The sequence below is a fragment of the Mercenaria mercenaria genome, chromosome 2 (genome assembly GCF_021730395.1).
Source record: "Mercenaria mercenaria strain notata chromosome 2, MADL_Memer_1, whole genome shotgun sequence".
NCBI lineage: Eukaryota > Metazoa > Mollusca > Bivalvia > Venerida > Veneridae > Mercenaria > Mercenaria mercenaria.
The window spans coordinates 44,746,194-44,768,523 of NC_069362.1; the positions used below are offsets into that span (position 1 = coordinate 44,746,194).

General features: G+C 35.4%; 1 protein-coding gene across 4 annotated transcripts in view; it reads left to right on the forward strand.

Annotated features, from left to right (window-relative positions):
* Positions 1-9,862: 9,862 nt before the first annotated feature.
* Positions 9,863-22,330, forward strand: part of LOC123563829 (dual oxidase maturation factor 1-like) — a 32,355-nt gene continuing 19,887 nt past the window's right edge. For all 4 annotated transcript variants that reach the window (XM_053536470.1, XM_053536472.1, XM_053536471.1 and 1 more), the window contains exons 1-6: positions 9,863-10,020; positions 11,359-11,529; positions 18,700-18,757; positions 20,208-20,342; positions 20,671-20,763; positions 21,794-21,947. In XM_053536470.1, the coding sequence (XP_053392445.1) occupies positions 11,371-11,529; positions 18,700-18,757; positions 20,208-20,342; positions 20,671-20,763; positions 21,794-21,947 (599 nt within the window). In that variant the 5' untranslated portion in view covers positions 9,863-10,020; positions 11,359-11,370. The remainder of the gene's footprint in view (positions 10,021-11,358; positions 11,530-18,699; positions 18,758-20,207; positions 20,343-20,670; positions 20,764-21,793; positions 21,948-22,330) is intronic.

Below are 22,330 nucleotides of genomic sequence, written 5' to 3' on the forward strand. Positions count from 1 at the left end.
AATTAAATACAAGAAGACAATACAGTTACGTAGGCAATATTATACTGGGAGCGCGACAAAAGATCGACAGACAAAAGATCGACACGACAAAACGCCGACGCGACAAAAGCTCGACAAAAAACATCGACACAAACATCGACAAAACATCGACACATAATTTATTTACACTTTTTCTTCATTTTCAGGTGTTAAATTACCTTGAAATATTTACACATATCTGAAAAGTTTGGTCTAAATCTTCAGACAGTCAAGATTAAGACTCGAACATTTACGGTTAATGTTCAGTTAATGGGTGGTGGTATTAAAATGTGCAGTTGTGAAAATTGTTGTCAGGTACTGACCAAACTAACACAGCTGACACAAAATTTAATATCAGTTCGATCAAGTGCAACACTGATATCTTTTATGTGACAACAACTCAATTTTGATGACAATTAGCTTAGTTTGGACATACTAGGACATACTAGACAAGTTTCGTGTCAAATAATATCATTCTATGTCACAGATAACAGCTCATTTTGTTCATATTCGTAAGATAATATCTGTAATTTAGCCAATAATGAAAAGAAGTTAGCAATATGGTTTAAATTCATTCAAATTAATTGAAGTATGACAAAAAAAAAATGATATACGTTCCCATACCCTGCAAAATTAAAGACATTATTTAGGTAAGGTTTAAGATATTGGCGAAACAACAAAACGTCTATTTAGTGGATTATATAATATCAGTATCGACTCAACTTACGCGATTTCCTTTGATCATAGCAAACTTTATATAAATAGATTGGTTTTATTTGTACCGTTAAAACCGATGTATTTGTTATTCATAAGTTGTTGAACTGTATACATTTAGTTATTATGAACAAAAGCATAAAACAATAAAACAGAGATAATTTGACAAGCCTGTATACAATACTATCGCTTTTAATTATTTTATTATTTAGAAACAAACATTAGCCTAAGAGTTATTGTTATAAATCAACGCCATAACCGTTTTTTACGAGTTGTCAAAAAATAACCACCGAATACTTACTGTAGTTAAACTATAGAATTTCACTAACGCCGCGCCTCATTGTCTCAAACGTCGTTATTATTAATTAATTTTGATAATCATATCATGATGGATAGATAACCTTCAAGTAACTTATAAGAAATTTGGACCTTGTCATGGCGTAACAACACCTGTTTTGATCTCCTAGGGAGGTATTCATTTCATAATAATCGAAGTAGTCTTTTTTCAAGTGCAGTTATACATATATACCTTTTTAGTTTTGTTTTTTTTGCCTTCCCTTATTATTCTTTGATAGCTTGTTTAGCGCAAAGTTTGCAATGTTTTTATTTCAGTCCACGAACAAGAATCTCACAGGTAAAAACTTTCAGTAGATGTAATTCAGTTACTATACTTATCAAAACATTATGTATTCAGAAAAGATCGTCCATGTATTTTGATGTTTATGATCAATTTAATCCAAAAATATATAATATACATTTAAAAAACTAATATTCGCTCATATTCGGATATTTATGGTGGTACGTGCCTGAAACAGATCGCGTGTAAAAAATTATAATATTAACTTGTTTATTGCCAGTATGATTTACTTACAGAGTAAGTTTTTGCTTTCTTTTTCAGTTTGTTTATTAGATATTGGTATTTCTAAGGGCCTCTGTGATGGTGTAGCGTTTTGTTCCTCGGGCATCTTCGGTATTCGGTGGTTCCCCGATGGTTACAGCTCGACCTGAACATTCTTGTATGACACACCGCCAATACGTTTTTACTACTTTATCCTTACGACTTCTGTCCTTATTAAAAATATATCCATCAAACACAAGTTGTAACTTTCCTTTTTGTGAAGTAACGAATTCCATCACTATGGACGAAGATGAAAGTGTTTTCACTCTTTTTGTACATGTATTCAATTATATTCATTCTATTGTGACGATAAAGAAAGTCAATACTTGGAGCATTTCATCGTTCGATTATATGTGCTCTTAGACTAATTCTACAAGAACGCAAATACTTATGAAATATAATCGTATGATCAAAATTATGTATTATTAATTATGATCATAAAATTATTTTCGGTCAATTTATTGTAAAGATGTTCAATACTCGGATCATTTAGGGCATTTAGAGCACGTAAATGCTTATGAATGATAATCGTATGATCAAAATCATGATCATATGATAATCGTATGATCATAATTATTTTCGACCATAAATGCGACAAAATGCCGACACGACACTATGCGACATGTCGATCTTTTGTCGCATCGATCAGTTGTCGCGTCGGCGTTTTGTCGTATCGATGTTTTGTCTGTCGATGTTTTGTCACAGACCCATTATACTTTACATACTGTACGTAAACATAAAGCTACATCACAGTTGAAAGTATCATTGAAAAAATACAAGTATCATCACGGCACACTATCTTAAAGTCATACTTGGTACATGTTCAGGTTGTATTGGATCGACAGTCAGATTCATATTACAATAATTACAGCAGAAACACATTACATAAAAATTGTCGACGGTTAAGTTTATTTCGAAAATCTTCGTGAATCTCCGTAAATCTCCGAGTACCTCATATCGGACAGCGCTAAAATTAGAAATTAGCGGTCTCGCGAGAGCGCTAATTCACATCCACGCATTAATTAGATATTTCACTAAAAATTGCGTTTGCGCTAAATTTTTGCCGCGCTAATAAATGTACGCCTACAGTAGTCGTTGCTTGTGACTCTGTGGACGGACCGTCAGGGGAGGTAATTAGAGTCACGGATTGCAGCGGTTGACGCACGGACCAGAGAGAACATTATTACGTCAATTAAGACGTCAAATTGCCGTCTGACATCCGCTTCATTTCAATAGCAGAACCATATTTTAACATAAAATTGTAAAATACAATCCATAGTGTTTATAGAATATTTATAGCTATAGCTTCAGATCTTTGCATTATCATATGTATAAGTCGCAGATGATACGTGTTTACAAGCAGCGAAAACAAATATACTTCTTTCATGTAACATATGTATGTTAAAAGCTGATTTTTCTGTGTATATGTAAATTATTAAAAATTGATTTTTCTGTATAGGCCTACATGTAGCTAAATCATTTTTTTGTGATGATGGCTAACTTTATACTGCTTGACTGGAACAGAATGTGTGATTATATATTTGTGTAGGACCCCCAAACGTAAAAATGGTCACATATTATGTAAAAATGGTAACAAACGTAAAAATATTTTACCGTATATGTAAAAACTTTCTACAAATGTAAAACCGGGTTGTAACAAATGTAAAAACGTTGCTGGTGACATATGTAATAAAAAAGCGTCAAAAATTTAAAAACAAACTTTTGGTCACATATGTAAAAACAATTTTCTACAAATGTAAAACACAATTTTTGCAGTCACCTTGTGATTTCATCTATATGAAATAGTTCCGCCTTTTATTTTCTAAAACAAAAACTATATAGCCGGAGTGGTCTACACAGTGATATGTGTAGTGTGCGCGCGTGTTTGTAGTAATGGGCTTGTCCGTCCCTCAGTTTGTATGTTCCTTCTGCATAAAATATAGAAGACAATGCTCCTAGCGGCGAGTACAGGTAAATTGCTTGGGCGGGGGAAGGGGAGGGGAAAGGGGATTTAGTGGTAATAGATGCCTGGCTATATCTTCCACATGCCTGGAAAGATTTTGAAATTACTTAGCAAACATCTTGACCATGATGAGATGGTGTGTTCTGTACAAGACCCGTGTCCATAGTTCAAAGGTCAATGTCTTACTTAGCGGTTATAGGTCAAAATAGACTTTGTGCGGGCTATATCTTCCTCATACTTTGATGTATTTTGGAAGTATTCGGGACAAATATTCACCATAATGAAGCGGAGTGTGGCACACAAGACCCAGAATGACAGAACGAGTTCTGGCGCCAGAACGACAGAACGAGACAATGACAAATGTGAAAACGTCGTTCTTTCGTTATGGCGCGGGCGCCATTATTTACCCTCAGAATCCATACTTCTTTCATTCAGATTTGTTTACTAACACTGCGTATTCTCCGCGCCAGAACGCCAGAACGGTATTTTCATATCTGCCGTTGTTTTGTTCCGTCGTTCTGGCGGGGGCGCCAGAACGATAGAACGTCAAGACGACTTTTTTGGCCGCCGTTTATGAGTGTTGTTCTTTCGTTCTGTCGCGTTGCATTCTTCGTTATGTCGTTTTGGCGGGGGCACCAGAACGAGGGAACGAAATAACGCCAAAAGAGGAAAACGGCGTTCTGTTGGGGGCGCCAGAACGACAGAACAAGACAACGACAAATTGAAAACGTCGTTCTTTCGTTATGGCGGGGGCGCCGAACGACAGAACAACACTAGCAGAAATCGGCCACCATATATCAGTAAGTTCGTTGCGCACTATGCTATAAAGTGAATAAAATTATCTGAGATGAATAATCGAACATTATGGATGCAGATTAGACTGCGATGTATGTTACCAAAACGCATTACTTTGATTTTCTCACGGCCTGAACCATTTTTAACTTGAAACTGTTCACGAGCATTCGGAATACTTGATGAAATGTTCTTTATTCAGGCTTTTTGGCTATTTCGTGATCGTCTGTACACGTTATACATTATTTTGATGGAAGGCACTAAATCATTTGCATCCGTAAAATGTATCGTGTGGCCCAGTCTTACAAGTGCTCGCGTAATGTCAGTCACATGCCTAGTTTTTATTATTAACATCGAAGATGACCGTTTGGAAGCCCCCGGTGGCATAAAACCAAATTCCACATAGAACTTGAAATGACACAGGTATAGTAGTCGCAACTTGACCGCGATGGTTGACCTTAGGCTGATTATTCATATCGAGTATTTCATTATAGTAATCAAGGGTGCTTAGGGTAGCCATGTATATTTATATTGAATAAGTGTGTATACATTGCAGTATCAAAGTATATATACTTACATTTGGTCAGTTAAAACTTTCAAATACACTAATTTATATTTACATAAATTTATATTTCCTTCTTTTCGTGCAGTTCGTGTTTTACGAACACTCCTTTTCAATAATATGTTGTGCCTCATTATGTATTATAATGCAAAGGTCAACCATCGGGGTCAAGTTGCGTCCACTGTAAGCTGTGTAACCTAGCTGTAGCCCTAAACACGTCCATATTCGACAAGCCACATACTTCAATAAGTGCACATCGGCAAAGTCTGTACCTCTTGACAAGTTCCATCACATAAGTTTTCTCACATAATCTAAAGGATTCAACCTGTCACGAAATATTACCGGTCTTCTTTGTAGAACTCGACCTTGCAAACTAACATAGGGGGTAGCCATTTTTGTTTTTGACTTAAGTTTGACCTAAGACAGGTACCAGTCCTAAAATCGACTCAAATTTTGGACTTAGTTTTTTTTTGTCTAAGACTTTTGATGAATAAGCTTAAGTCGATATTTTGAGACTTAGTCAAGACTTAAGTCAAATTATTAGTCTTAGCCCTTTTGTGAATACGGCCCCTGTTTTCCTACGCTTGTACACAGAAGTAGAACACAAAAAGCGAGAATTTCGTGCTTCGCCATAGACCACTAGCTTACCGTATAGTCTTTGGTATGAGCTAAAACAGGTCTTTAAAGATTGATACCGTTAACATATAAAAACGAGAAATTTATGATTAGCTTACAGTACCGTTAGACTGAATGGTATGCGACCATTTTGCGACAATGTTCCATTGTTATGCGAAGTGTGAGCCAAACAGGTCTTTTAATAATGTCAGACAGATACTACTATAGTAACACCAGGTTACACACATGAAGTTTCTGTATTCACAAAACTATAAACAAAAACAAAAGACTGGGTGATTTGAAAATAGTTTGATAAATTTCATCTGAGCATCATGTGCAAACAGAAATATTCAATCATGGATGATGAGGGATGACCATGAAGTGGAGCTATTCAGTTATATCGAAAAGTAAGTGGGTGGGCGCTTGGCCATCTGGGACCATCACAGCGTTACTTGCAAGCTAAAATTCCAGGTCAGGTGGTTGGGTCAAATACGTTCTTTTCACGTAGATATGCACATTAAATGGTATAAGAAATGTCCGATTTATGCTAGTACGTTTGTAATGTTGCTCAGCAGTTCAATGTCAAATTTCAAAAAACTTAATGTCGTCGGAAAGTACATGGTACAAGTTACATTATTATACCTCACATTTGTTTACAATGGTAAAAGCCCATTACCCGAAAAGGAGATATTTTGACTATCAGAAACATTTTCAACCTTTTTGACACGTGACCAAGCGAAAGTGACTGTCAGGTCATGTGACCGCGCTGATATTTTGAATGTCATATAAGGGCAAATAACTGCTTCAGTTTTTTAGCCATATGATTGCCTCCCTTGTACACAATGTCATATTGTAATGACGTCGCTATTCAATGTGTACACAACTAATTACCGCGCTAAAGATGAAACTGTTGAATTAAATGAATCAAAAACATTTTAAAAACATTTTTTATGTGTTTAGTTTTGTTCGGTATAATAAAATAAATACCATATGGCAGCGTGTGTGACATTGATATTGTCAACCCTCGGAACAGAATGTCACCACTCGGCTTTCGCCTCGGGTGACATTCTGCCCTCGGGTTGACAATATCAATGTCACACACGCTGCCATATGGTATTTATATAATATGATATCTGCCATTGGTATTTCTACCAATCACAAGGTCCAGGAGAGCCGCGTGCGGGTATAGAATTTCACTGAAGAAAACTGACAATTGTATGAGGGAGGGCCATGGATTGAGGCGTTTAGTAATAAATGGCTTGGTCATCTAGGACCATTTTAGTATTAATTCCAAGCAAGCATTGCATGTGTCGAATTAGGGTCAAAATCGCAATTGTCTACGTATATACTTGTGTAAAGGAAATTTCCGTGTTTTGGCCCTATGTTTAGCGTAATGCTGGTCACAGTTCAGATGCTTATTGTCGTTGGAAAGTGCTTTTAAGAGGCTACAATGTCTTACTTTGATTTTTATTTATACTAACCATTAGACCAAGGAGAGACATGTGTTTTTAGAGAAATATACCAAGATTGATGAGCAAAAATTCTAGGTCACGAAATCGAGTTTTCTACCTACATACAGGGTGTCCTAGAATATCTGTTACCATTTCAAACGTGTATAATTTTTATTTGGAGTAAACACCCTATATAAAAGTTATATGACAACATTGTATACATAATAAAGTTTTATATGATGTGCATATTACTACAGAATATATAACACATACTGAAACTATCATGTAAGTCTATTTCGGCACATGTTCCACATGACGTCCCTTTTGTTTGATAACGTAGCAACGTGTTCCAAACTGATCACGGCGTGGCAAGTTTCAGTGTTTATACGTCTGATTTCCCTTCTAATGTTCGACTTTAGTTCTTGCACAAAACCCGGAGAAGGCTTGTACACTCTATCCTTCAAATATCCCCACAAGTAAATAGCCAACGGACTCAAGTCTGGTGAGGGTGAGTGTGAGTGTGGTGGCCATGCATAATTTGTCTTCAGAGAAGCGACCCTTTTGCAGCCAGTTAAGAACAACTGCAGAGGTATGCGGTGTCGCACCATCTTGTTGAAACCACATCTCAGAAATATTTATTCGTTTCTGGCGTAGTGCTGGCATAAACTTGCGTTTGAGAATATTTAGGTATCGCTCACTGTTTATGGTTTCCACCTTCAAGAAGAATGACCCAGTTATGCCTTGGGTACTTAATGCCTCCCAAACTGTTACTTTGTCGCTATGCAATGATTTTTTAATGTGATAATCTGGCCCCAATTTCACGAAAAAACTTAAGTAATTGCTTAGCTAAGTCTGTTATTTCAAATGCTTATTTTTGCCCTTTATGCGTCTTCAATGTTGTCTTTTTCATCTATATCAGACCCGTACATGACTATTTCATAGATCAAAGCACAACAATTCTGAATTTTACAGAAAATGAAGTATAAAAATCAGAAATATACTTAAGCAAGTTCTTAAGTTCGTTATATTGTGCTTAAATAGAAATATCATATTTGCGTGACTGAAATAAGCACTGCAGAAATATACTACTAACCATAGATTAATTTAGCTATAAATACATTGGTATAGAAAAAATCAACATTAAATAACAAAATTTTAAGCAATAGCATGATTTTAAAATAACAGACTTAACTAAGTAATTACTTAAGTTTTTTCGTGAAATTGGGGCCTGGTTTCCCACAACGCCAATGACGACTTGTTTTCGTGTTTAATGCAGAATGATATTTATTAGACTCATAGCAAGTCAACGATATCAGTATTGTCTTTCACCCAGTGAGCAAATTGTCTGTATATAGTTATGTGTAAGATATGTCTTTTTGTAATGCTGCGCACTAGTTGAAACGTCACATTGGAAAGGCTTAGTGTATTAGACAAACTACCTTATGATACATTTCATTTGTATTTTTACCAGTCAGAAGGCAAAACAGAGTAGTAATAAAAGTAGCAAGTTTTTTGCGATGACACAATGCACAACTAGGCTTCATACTATTTGATCTTATCAATATCCAACAATAGCTCTAGGACAATTTCACACCTATATATTCTATCTTATTAAAAATCTTATTAGTCTAACAAAAAAATTAAGCGAACAGCATGCGAAAACGATATGCACAACTAGGTTTGATACAAATCACTCGTGCGAGGTGTAATGGAGACAGACAGATGGACAGTAGGCATGCGGACGAACAGACAGTCAGACGTCGAAGGCGAAACAATTATAAAATTATATACCTGCTGCTCAAGATGATGATGATGATAATAATGATGATGATGATGATGCCATTGAAACACTATATCTTTCAATTGAAAATGTGAAGAATAGGAGCTTATTCTTTACACGTACGTGGAAATATGATCTGTGAAAATTAGGTCCTATAAACGTATCACTAAATACGTCATTCTATAATTTCAGGTACTTGATGGCGTAAGCGTATATAGGAATATTGAGAGATTCAAATAATTCTTTTCTTTTCTCTGTAGAGAAGTCTTCCTTCTTCGTTGCAATAGCTTGCTGAGATAACATGACAGGTCTTTGTTTGACCTTTCGGTAGTATTTGCCAAATGAAATAAATTCATTGCTCAATTTGTCATGGAAACGTAGACACTACCTCATGGTCTATTTAAATCTGAGCTCTTATTTTGCGGTTGTTAACAGTGCATGTTAGACTTGCACTTGCCCCACATTTGCTATGATGATATCTAAGGAATTTTGAAAACGGTCCTGATGTGTTTCTAAGTTTTGTACAGGAGAAAGAGCGCTTTTATATAGTATACTTATGCCTATAGATGAATACTCTCGCCAAAAAGGGCAATATCTCCCGTTGATCCGGACATACCCATAAGTTTGGAAACACTGTTAGTCCAAGCCTTGAACCTCTATCTTAGGATCAGCTTCAACAGAAAGCGCTGTTGGATATTTTACAGTCATTTTATTTGATTTTCGCAGTATAGGCGTATAATCTGGACTGCTGTTTTCTCAATTTGCGATAACCTCAGACGCGATAGTGCCATAGTGACTAAGCCTGTTTAGGTTGCAAACTCCTTCAGTCCGCTCGTGTTTCAATTTGAAAAATCGGGTTAAATATGCTAAGCGGGTAAAAACACCGAGGCTGTATACTCTGTATACCGCTCGAGCGATTTCAATATCTTTTGACCTAAATGGTACACCTTAGTATAACTGATAAACTGCTGAAAGACGATCCTTTAAAGTAACTTAGATAAAAAAAACAACGAAAACTAAACAAGATGAAACAATCGATAAAAACTGTTTCCCACTTCGCAAATATCTTAAGCTACTCGAGTATTCGACCAATATTAGTCACGACTGAGAAAATCAGGAAGTAAATTTAGTCATATCAAATTGTTCAGCTGTAACACAAACAGATTAAAGCTGGGTTGGTTTTAAACCGTTTACGACTTTAGTTTAACAAATAAGGATAATTTACAGGTATCTATTTTTTTATTTTTATATTACTAGAAACATTTGCGTTGTTATAACTTGTATCAACCTAATCCTGTCGTTAGCTAAAACATCTTTAGGTTAACAATTGTTTATTTAAGAAGCAAATACTTATATATTGTATTGTTTTACGTTGCACATCTAATTTGTGCATATCTAATTTTTACTTGGGTACATATACATTACAAAAATGCAATAATGTTAGTTTAGGAAGTTTTAATAGTCGAATGGTTTCAACTTTATTGATTCGATTTGCAATTTGAAAACGAAAGTGCAGAAACTGGTAAGCTACATTAATAGTGTGATATTTTCTTAAGACAAGAAATTAGCTGTAGATTTGAACAAATATGTTCAACAAACAAATAAAATTTTGAAGGCTTGCTCTTTCGAACTTCGTACATGTATCTGAAAACGAAAGGTATACTTTTGTTTCAACAAAAAGCCTAGACAAAACAACAGAAAACCTGCAAAAACAACATTTATACTTTAAGAAAAATGTTATATGTAGAAAAGAAAATGAAATACTGTGTTGTTTCAAACTCCAACAAAGCGTTACTTCCCCTTAATATATACAACACGGAGATTGTTGTTGTTTTAAGTCGACAGAAAATGAAATATAGCAGGAAACTTATGTCATCTAGAGTGGTGCCCTGTACAAACCTCAAAACACTAGTTATATATTGATTACCAGTAAATGGTACTTCAATGTACTTCATATTTCCTTGTCATACAGTATGGACAAAAGCGTTACAATATCGCAGGAAACTTATGTCATCTAGAGTGGTGCCCTGTACAAACCTCAAAACACTAGTTATATATTGATTACCAGTAAATGGTACTACAATGTACTTCATATTTCCTTGTCATACGGTATGGACAAAAGCGTTACATTCTTGGGTATTTATTAAGTCAATATAAATAGTAAGCTGATTAAATGCATATTTCAACGTCATGCGTGAAATGCTTTTACTTAATACTGGTCCGTGTAAACTCTCTTCCGGGTAATAACTAGCACTTCCCCTTTACCGCTGTAGGTGTAAACCTCGACTAGAGCCGAAGATTTTTTTAGCAGGCTCGTGGAAGGGCGTTGATGCTGTCTATAGGTAAACGCCAGTACCTGAAGTAATGTAATCGAGCCCTGTCAACAAACAAACAGTAAACTGACTCTGATCCAACTGGTCTTCTTTTTGAAAACCTGGCACACTAATGATATTAATAATATTGAATATGTACTGAATTACAGTATTTTTTTTTACTATAAAATACTTCAATTAAGCATTTCAACTGGCCATCTTTCTTTATATATTTTTTTTCTTTTCCCTACAGTCTGACAGAATCATGGCATATCAGGCTTTCCGTACAAACGGAGCGCCGACATATTACGACGAAAACCCGACGCCATGGCAGGCCGACATACTGGAATCCGGTCTGATATTTGCATTCGTTATTCTTGCGGTCTCATTCTATGTCATATTACCGGGAATAAGAGGGAAAGAGGTAAGAAATACAATATTCTTATTATATTGTCAACCTTCGTTCATCTGGATAACAGACACCATGACGATTTGATTAAAAGTTATGGTGTCTGAAATCATCCGTCCTCCACCTCTGATTCATGAGTTATCTGCAGGGAACAGGTTAGTATTGTTAAAGAATTAAGGAACATTGGTTAGGTTAAGAACCCAGCGTTTCATACACATGAAATACACTTAAACAAACAACAAACAAAAACAGTAAAAGATGATGTAAAAGTTTACATCTTCCGCTTATATCATAAACTTTAGTCTATATATGTTGTATTTAAAACGAGTTCTTTAATGAACATGTATTAAATTGATACGCTAGGTGTATTTTTGTCACGCCATGCCTTGATAGCCTTGATAATACCAACAGACATACAATCAACAATCCATTCAGCATAATATAAACTGGGTTTCAGTTATTGATTGAAGTATAATTGTACACTTTATATCAGTAGAAATATTTTGTTCTATCTATTTATTTATTTTTTGAAATTTCACAGGCATTTAGAAAAGAATATGTTTTAAGACATATGAAAAACTCAAGAAAAAGAAAGTGACATCTTTCATTTTTACTACCGCTAGCAATGTCTAAAAAGTCATAAATTCAAATGAATGTTTCGTTTTTATTCAGCGAGCAAATCTCATTTTTAAGGATGCAGAGGTGTAACTATTCAGTATTCCCTGATATATGGTCGAATATCAATTCAAATTTAAATGTTCCACCAAAATTGAGAAGGTACCCGCACGCTTAGCTCAGTATGGAGAACGTTGGTCTACGGATCGCGGAGTCGCGAGTTCGATCCCCGGGCGGGGCGTATGTTCTCCGTGATGATTTGATAAAAGACATTGTGTCTGAAATCATTCGTCCTCCACCTCTGATAATTCATGTGGGCAAGTTGGCAGTAACTTGCGGAGAACAGGTTTGTACTGGTACAGAATCCAGGAACACTGGTTAGGTTAACTGCCCGCCGTTACATGACTGAAATACTGTTGAAAAACGGCGTTAAACCCAAAAAACAAATTTTTTTTTTAAGAAAAATAACTTCTGTTTGTTTTAAACAGAAGTTATTTTTTTGAGTCGTGATTTGCCCGTTCGCTTTTTTATGTATAATATTATATAAGATATTTATGTGTATTTTTGAGACTTTTAAACTTGGATTTAGGTCCTAAAATACAAAAAAAGTGATATCATAGCATTATTCGAATGTGTTAATTTTTTATATCATTAACAAGATATTTGAGCCGTGCCATGCGAAAACCAACATAGTGGGTTTGCGACCAGCATGGATCCAGACGAGCCTGCGCATCCGCGCAGTCTGGTCAGGATCCATGCTGTTCGCTAACAGTTTCTCTAATTACTATAGGCTTTGAAAGCGAACAGCATGGATCCTGACCAGACTGCGCGGATGCGCAGGCTGGTCTGGATCCATGCTGGTCGCAAACCCACTATGTTGGTTTTCTCATGGCGCGGCTCATTTTGCTTTCTAAACATGACAGAAATTTCATACATGTCCTCCTGATATCATGAAGGATATGGACAAAGATTGCGGGGCTCTGGGTGGGGGTGGCTAGTTGTGTTCATCCGGGGAACCACGGTAGACCTCTGGTATGCGAGAATGGACCTGACCAGATTTAACGAGAAAGCATTTTTTTTTCAATTGCAATGAACAAAATCATTTTCAAGTACATTTTTACATTGAATTAAAACAAACGTTTTAACCTTTAATTTTGAACATGGTATCTTCTGTTCTTTCTTTAAAAAAAAAGATAAATGTTTCGATATATTACCATCCTCCACCTCCCACCCCCACCCCCCCCCCCCCCCCCCTTCCCACCCCGTTGCACTCAAAGCTGACTGGGTCCTGTACAAAACAGCTATCGAGAGTGAAAGAAGAACAACAAAAGAAAATAAACAAAACAAATAAAACATAAATGAAATAAAAGACTATTATCTTTAAAGATGATAGATATGGTGTTTGGTCATTTAGAGATATAATAATACAGATCGAGCTTTGTGACCTGATACTCCTATCAATATGTCAATTAAAACTTAAAAATGAACATTCTTCCTCATCATAGTACAGTTTGTAATTTTACATGATCTTGAACCTCTCGATGAAGGAAATTATACAAATAAAGTTTTGTTTTCTTTTTTCAATTGCCCCACGGGGTCCCTGATTTCTCTGATGATATGAATATTTGATTTAAGTGGTTTATTTGTTTTTCGAAAGATCACTTCATTTAGAAACCCCCTTTGCGATAAATTGACAAAAATATAGGTCATCTATTGACATCAGCGATCATGTCATCTCTATTGTTTGATACAATTGTTCTATCAGTTATTATATCAATTCGATCATGTTAATATACCTATTCATTCGAGCATTTAAGCTCGCAGTTTTTTAAGACACTATCAAGTACTATATAGGTAGGATACGGTGTCCCTTTAGGGTCATCAATGTTTCTTTCCTCTATCCGGTAGATTGGTAATGATGACAGTGCGATATAACGATGCGAAGATACCGCGATGTCGCGAAAATTCGGTGCGGAAACGCAAAAACAAGATGCGAAGACGCGATTATGATATCTTACTTTCGCATCGCGTTTTCGTGTTTTCACATCTTATTATCACAATATCGCACCTCTCCCCTCTGCCACAACCTAAAGGCGATATTACGATATTTTCATGCGAACTTGCGATATATCGCCAATAGATCGAAGGAGCGATAGCACGATAACACGGTGCGAAAATCTTAATTCATGATGAGAATTTGCGATATTAAAATCACACTATCTTCAATGAGAAAACGCAAAAAACACAATGCGAAAGTACGCTTTAAGCATCTTAGACTCTGGAGGGGCACTTGTCCAGATAAAATAGAGCAACCATACCTTTGTAATATAACAGTTTTCATCGATTTCTAGGAAGTATTTGTGAAGCCTGAGGTTGGCTCTAAATTACGCAGACCACCATTCGTACTGCGTTACGTACGCGGTAAAGTTTGAAGTAAAATGGAAGGAGTTTATTTTTATTTCATTTCTTACTGCATTAACACACTGTCTGCTACCGAGGGCTTGAACACCAAGGCTGACTCGAGCATTTCGTGCTGTTCATGGCCGCTTTCCTTATGTTCTATATGTTTCAGTTGCTCGAAAGTCTGGATAACTCGAACTATTTGCTCGTCGCATTTCGAGTGATCGGTGTTTTACAGCGATTAGATATTAGCGTAAATAACACTTATTTAGAATTTTTATTTTATAGACGTGTTTTAAACATGTTGATGTTTAAACACATGTTCTTGGATGTTTTTTCTATGGCCGGATTTCTAAAAAAGTTTACATATTACTTTCTATTTTTATCATTTTCGGCGATCATGAGGCCATGACACCATGTCCGTTCTTAAGAACAGGCTGGATAAGTTAATGACCAATTTGAAATGAGAATAAAGAACTGAAGTAAACTATGAATTGAATTTCAAGAGAAATAAAATCTACTGACAAATTTTCGTAAACTTCTTACTTCAATACATAAATACTATATAAGTTATAATGATGATAATATAAATTCCAAAATTCTCATGAAATACGTTTTATTTCTGTTTTTCTTTTGATATACTTAAAAAGTAACAAAAAATTCACATTTTTGTCATATTTTTTCTCTAGACAACCTTTTCTCTGTTTTACTAAACATGTATCTTACACCATATACAACAGAACATAAAAATCATGAAATCGATGCTTGTTCCCGAGATATTTAGATAAATTACTCGGATTTACACTGATCTTTACAAAATAAATCATTTAAATAAAATAAAAATATTTTAACGTTTTTTCTTTGTTTATTTCTGATGAATATGATTTCCTACACATGTCTTTACAATATCATTATAAACTGCCGTTAAAACATATATACATCTTGAATAAAAATGAACAGTTAACAGCCATATACTGTATTTTCATTAAATTCCGTGTTCTCACTACTAAATTTCATTGCATTTGCCTTTCCTTTTGACGTAAACAGGACTGATGTTTTTACCTACTAAAACATTTTCGTTCGATTAACAGGAATGGTTTGATACCGTCCGCACTAATCAACTTAATATTTAACCCCAAAGGAGACTCAGTAACATGTTTAGCTTTTAAAAAAGCTAGAAAGTGGCTCGCTTAGCTCTTGTTCTAACAGGGCAGTTATGAAGCACAGTGATATGCCAGTGAAAATTATAGGGTCTGTGATGCCTGGATAGGTCAGTGGTAGAACGTTTATTGTGGGTAGACAGGTTATGTGTCCAATGCCTGAACGTGAGCATTTTACCAGAAATTCCCTTGCTTTTTGCTTAGCATTAAAAAGAAAACCAACTTCCTCTCTCTTGTACATTCATGGCGATGGATATCATATAGCGTAATATAAGTTACAGCTATGGCGATGAGAAATTATGTCTTGCACATCTACAGGTTTTCAGTTTTAACCGACCATGCTTGTGTTGATTACTGAACCTCCAGTGTAGAGAGTTGCAAAAACCGAAAAATTTAACGAGAAGAGCCGAAAAGGAAGGAAGGGAAAAAACGAAAAATTAAAAAAGAAGAACCGAAAAGGAACGAGGGGTACTGTATTCTGTGTTGATAACGCCTTGAAATTTTGCCTTATTACTATTTCAGATCTTGTCTACATAGTTCTGAGGCGTATATTCATTCATTTTTTCCAGAAAAGGAGCAATCTGAATCTTTCTGCATAATTTCAACAACTACAATAAGGGACAGGCAATCGATGCATTTTCTACTTGCATAGATTGGTCCTTTGCGTGTCATTGAGCTTCTTTGTGTTCATTAATATAAGATGGTTGCGGCCTATGTGGATTACATGACATTTTTCGTAAACCAGCTTTCGATTGGTCACTTTTTGTAAGCCTTCTTTCGATTGGACACTTCTCGTAAAGGAAACGCTATTTTGTTTTCTTGGTTGCCGGCTTGCATTTGTAATAAAAGTAAAAAGCTGAGAGCCAGGTTTAGGAGATGTTCTGCCTTTTAGGTAGATTTAATAGTAAAATCCTATCGTAATACTGGCTCGTCGAGACTAGCCAGCATTAACAGAGCGGCATTCTGCGCAACAGAGGTTGCGCAGTTACAATTGCCGGAAATGCCCTTAACGGATTTTTTGTACTGGTATTTGTACGTGCAGTTAATCCTATTAATAATTACAAACGTATGCTAAGGCGTAAAAAAAAAATTGTTGGTTTCCGGTATCCCGACCTACCCTTAATTTTTGGCCCGACCCTAAATGTTTTTATGGCCTTGGAGAATATTTTTTTCAACTTTTAAACAAAATTGCAAAACTTCACTTTTTATGCTTTAAACATGTTCAGCGGTGTTAGAAATCAACTTACTAATGCTCTAAAGGCATAACCCCCTTATTTGTATTCATTTTTCGACATAAAAATAATTTCCGATCAGTCTCACTTAATAAAAAAAATTTCCAAAAAAAAATTTTTCCGACCTACCTACCCAAATTTTTTTTAGCATGTTATTGGAAACAAAGAATTTTTGTTAGGCCTAATAGTCAAATCTACAGATAAATAAATAAAATTATTGATTTCGGTTTTGGAACTATGGGAATATATCACATGTTCTGAATTTCGACACCTTAGACGCTTATTGAACTTACAAAGAAAATCCTACAAACAGATTTTTCCGCCCGAATATGAAATCGCAAGCTCCTTTTTGCGATCTTTATACAGAGAACACGTTTTTTTTTAACTGGGTGCAGCGCCTTTGAATCATGAATGAATTCTTTATTCGTTATGTTTATCATATACAAATATGCGAATTTAAAGGACAAAAGTCCACCTACAAGGGAGTAGCTTTTATTTTCTTAAATTCTCCTTTCACTAAATTCAGAGATAACATTGACTTGAACAAAATACCAACCCGAGATAAATACAGAAACCATGAAGCGGAAGCGAAATTGATTAGGGGAATTCCATTCCGTGTATTAAATTTTTTTTCCGCGAAAAGAAAAAAATATGTGTTTGGCGATATGTTACAAAAGTTTAGTGCGAGTTTAAAAGCAAATCACAACTTGAACATTTTCAAAACATCAGCCTTTAACTCGTGCGTCAATGTTATTTCAGTCAATATATGTTTAACCATTACCCTGCTAAATTTCTATATATGAACTTGTCCATCTTTCACTTTGGGCAGTACCATTAACTGTTAAAAGGGGTGCATACCAAAAAGTTATTGACTGAATGGCGAATAGTGCAGACCATGATCAGACTGCACGGATGTGCAGGCTGATCTTGATCTGCACTGGCCACAAAGGCAGAACCATTCCCGCCAGCAGGCTAAGTGTAATTTCCTAAAGCTTTTATAGCACCTTTTTTATTACGTGATTATTTTCTAAATACATTGTAAACTTCTCGAGTGCCTTTTTAAACTTACGTACTGCATGTAACTCCCTGAAACGTGTATTTTCTGCTTAAAAAAAGATAACTTACAATTGATAACAACAAAAGGACGTTCTCATTAAAAATGGCAAATATCGTTAAGCAAAGCTAGTTTAGTTTATACTAATTTATTTTAGCTCGATTGCATAAAAGTTCAAGCTCATTTGAACCACTCTCGACTCCGCTTCCTGGAAAAAAGAAACAGTACTGGTGCAAATGAGTAGGTGCAGCCGTGACCAAAGTTGACATAGATAGCCTTTAACGCCAACGAACTAATTCTAATTTTACACGTTTCTTTAATTATTTATAGCGAATTCCGTTTCTAAAGTAAAACAAATTTATACCTAAGTTATAAATATTTATAGAAGAAACACTATAATTTGATTTTATTCCGTTATGTTATATTCAAATAGCAGTGACTGCACGTTTATAATAACATCAGTTTCGCATTTTTGTAACTTTTGTTACAGTATATAAATGTGAATTTCAGATCATTTTTACTGACATGACTTTTACATTATTATGCTACTGGTAGATATTGTTTGTTAAAAATCTCAAATTACCGAGTTTTCATTATACAAACAAATTGTGTAACCGATATGTAAACACCACGCTGTGGAAATAATAAGGCAGGTTTATTTGAATACTGGGCACAGCCATTACATATTTGTATAGGACATTAATTGCTTTATATTCAATTTCAGAAAATATTTACATTCATCCGAGTCACACTTAGTCTATATATTGGAGCAGTAATAATACGTGAGTATACTATAAGTGTTTAAATGTATATATAGAAAGTGATCTATTAAATTCATGCATCATTAATGATTAGATATAATACCACACTACAGCTACCGATGATTTTGAAAGCCATCACAAATAACCTTTTTAGATAACGTATCAATGAAAAAAATACCGCACTACCCGGAAGAAATAATTCAGTAACTATAGCTTACAATAGAAGAATTACAACATCAAGATAACAAGGGAAAGACCTTTGATAATCACGAAAAGTACGCTGTTCAAACATGACGCAGTTTGCTCTCGTATTCAAGTATATCACTTATTTTGATAGATATCTCAGTATTGTAGTGGCAAACTTGTCCTCGTTCACTTCCTTATTTATACGCCCATTTTTGAGAACCGGTCGTAATATTATGTGATGGCGCGTGCGTCTGTCTATCCATCCGTCCCTTCGTCCGTTTGTCTGTCCGTCTGTTTTATTTTTTATTTCGTGTCCGGAGCATAACTCAGTAACCATTCAAGGTATGCATATAGTTAGACTGCGATAAGACAATGTGTAGAGCACATGAATCAGGGCAGTAGGTCAAAGGTCAAGGTCACAAATGGAGCTCAAAGGTAAAATTTGACCCTCATTTTTTTGTCTTTGTAGCATTACTTAATAACTATTTAAGGTAACGACTTTAAATTGGGCATACAGGTAGGAAGCGGTGAGTAGATGTACTGAGTGCATGAACTAGGTCAGTAGATCAAAGGTCAAGGTCACCAATGGAGTTTAAATCTGTCCTTTGTGTTTTGTGTATAGAGCGTAACTACAAAACTGTTCAAGGTATTGTCTTTAAACGTGGAATATAGGTTGGCGGTGATGAAGTGATTTCAGGAATGCAAAAATCCACATTACTACCCACTCCCACCCACCCCCAACCCGCACACAAACACACACACATTAATCCCTTTCCCCATCGCTGCCGTACAAAATCCCGAAATGTCCACCCACTGTCACATTACGTTGCTTCAATAATAAACTCGCTAGAGTTACTCCCTCGTACCAGCGTTAAACACAATTCAGTATATAAATAACTTGACAAAGTCAACATCCATTTAACAGTATATCATACTGCATTTTTACAGCAGGTGTTAAGCAGCTTGACAGTAAAACGCTCAGAGTTCACTCCCTTATTTTAGTTTATTGCATTAATTTAGGCTTAACAAAGTTACGTTATTTCTGTAACAGGTTAAATAGAGTTCAGTCCCCTCTGCCAGTATTTATAGTCCTAGAATCTATTACAGTATTTCTGTAACAGGCTTAACACATAGTTCACTCCCGCATTATTAATTGAATGCTCTCCGCTACTCCTGTATTTTCCGTGTAAAATTTCAGTAACTATCTACTCGCATATTATTTCAGTTGTTACTAAAGGTTTGTAGAATTATCTCCCCTATATCTGTATTTACCGTGTCATTTCAGTAACTAACTGGACGTACACGTGGGAGACAGGGGAGATACACACCAGGACAAAGTACAAGGCAGGCACGGGTGAAGAAATAGACGCCGATATAGGTGTTCATATTGGCCTCAGAGGAATTAATATTACATTGAAAGGTAGCTTCTACAAAAATAAAGAATAAGTAAGAAGAAAATTCAACCAAAGAAAAAGTAAAAGCAATAAGATATTATGCAAAATATCGCTTTCTGTCGCGAGCACTAAAAGTGAATTGTCGATCATAGAAAAGAAACATATACATGTTATGATAATTAGGGTGTTTTTTAGAAACACAGTTGATAAATCATTTTTGTGATATCTTCTAATGCATATAATGATATGAAAAAAAAAAACCAACTGTGATATCCTTAAATGATTTCAGGATATCACAAAACAGTAAATAGGTTTTAAAGCGGCACCTAATATATGGTTAAATGTATTTGACAGGTACACCAGAAAAGCAGCTAAACGAGACGATAAATTATAATGAACACTTCAGTTGGGAATGGGAACAAGGACGACTTGGATTTGGTCCATTCGGTAGGTACATCTATCCATCCAATGTCAGATTTGCTTTTTGAAAATAAACCTAAATAGCGATTGTGGCGTTCACTACCCCAGTCCAGTATGTACTGCATTATTATAGTAATCTGGTATTGAGGCTGTCCCTTTAAAAGGTATGCCAACTGGATATTAAAACCAGGAAATAGCAGAGGAACGTTATGGTAGAAAAACCTGCTCTATAGTCGTTTAAAAATAATAATGGTCGTTCGTCTAAATTTTACTTCTTTTCCTGGTTAACGGGTACATATAGCTGTAATAGAGCTGTAATGTGCAGTATGATCTGTGCCAGGTGTGCACATGAACTGCATGATCCTAATTATCATTTAATATCAAATTACGACACGTGCTTTGGTTGTTTTTATATGAATGTTGCAAACTGCGGTGATATATCTGTATGGCATGCCGAAAAGCGTTGCTAAGTTATACGTCTATGTTATTATTATTATTACAAATGCATTATTATTATCATTCATTATTAATTTATTATTCAATGTTTTGTTATTCATATTCAACGGTTCACTTTGATATTGTTATTTCATGTTAACGGTTATTCTTATATGTGTGTTGTTCTTTTTTAATATTTCGTTATTTTAATATAATTTAGTTATTCATATTATAAGAATCATTCACTGTTAGAAGGTATGGATGGAAATATCTGGCTCAAGGATAATTATTTAGGCGGTAACAAGGCTCTGTCGAGTTACTGCGAAACAGTTATCAGTGAGTCAGATATTTCCATCCTTCACCTTCAGTGATGGATTCTTTTTCTTGCATATCATTTTCTTCAATTAATAGAAGAAATAAAACAAAACAATATTTGTTTTAGGGACTATTTTATTATAGTAGCGTATGAATATACGCATTCAATCATAAATTTCAGCACGTGAGTCATCTTCCATCACTTTGTGTAGGATGAGCTTTTTCTGCACCGGCAAAAACACGAGGAAAATCCTGTCTGGCATGCAAGAGTGTATATTTTCAAACTGTTATTCATTACGCATTTCAGCGGGACGTTTTAACCGAGAATACCGTGCTGCCCAGTTCCGCGGTCTACCGTTACCTATTCTGTGGATAGCCGAATATTTCACGTTAGATGGAGAAGGGATCAGATGGGGACGTCATTATAGACAGGCTGGCTGGTATTCTCATATTATGCTCTGGTAAGTTTGTTTGATAAATTAAACAAACATGTCCGGAGACGAGCAGTTGTAAAACTCTAACAAGCGTATGCAGAAGGGCATGGACGAATACCCTGGTACTTGCAGTGAGCGTACGTTTCGTGGGATACAAGGGTACAAATTCAGAATCTGGTTTCTTGATAAATACTGTGGTGATATATATCAGAGTCGTGCGAAATTTATTTCTAAATATCTGAATATAGATAGATAAATTTCTACCGCTCACAAGACCACAGTTGGCATGTTACTTTTTTCATTCTCGGCTCTTGTTTCGTTTCAGCAGACGACAAGGCGATATTTTGTTACAAGGAAGTAACTCTGCACGCTTTTCAATATTTTCATTTATCATGCTTATTCTGTTGCGC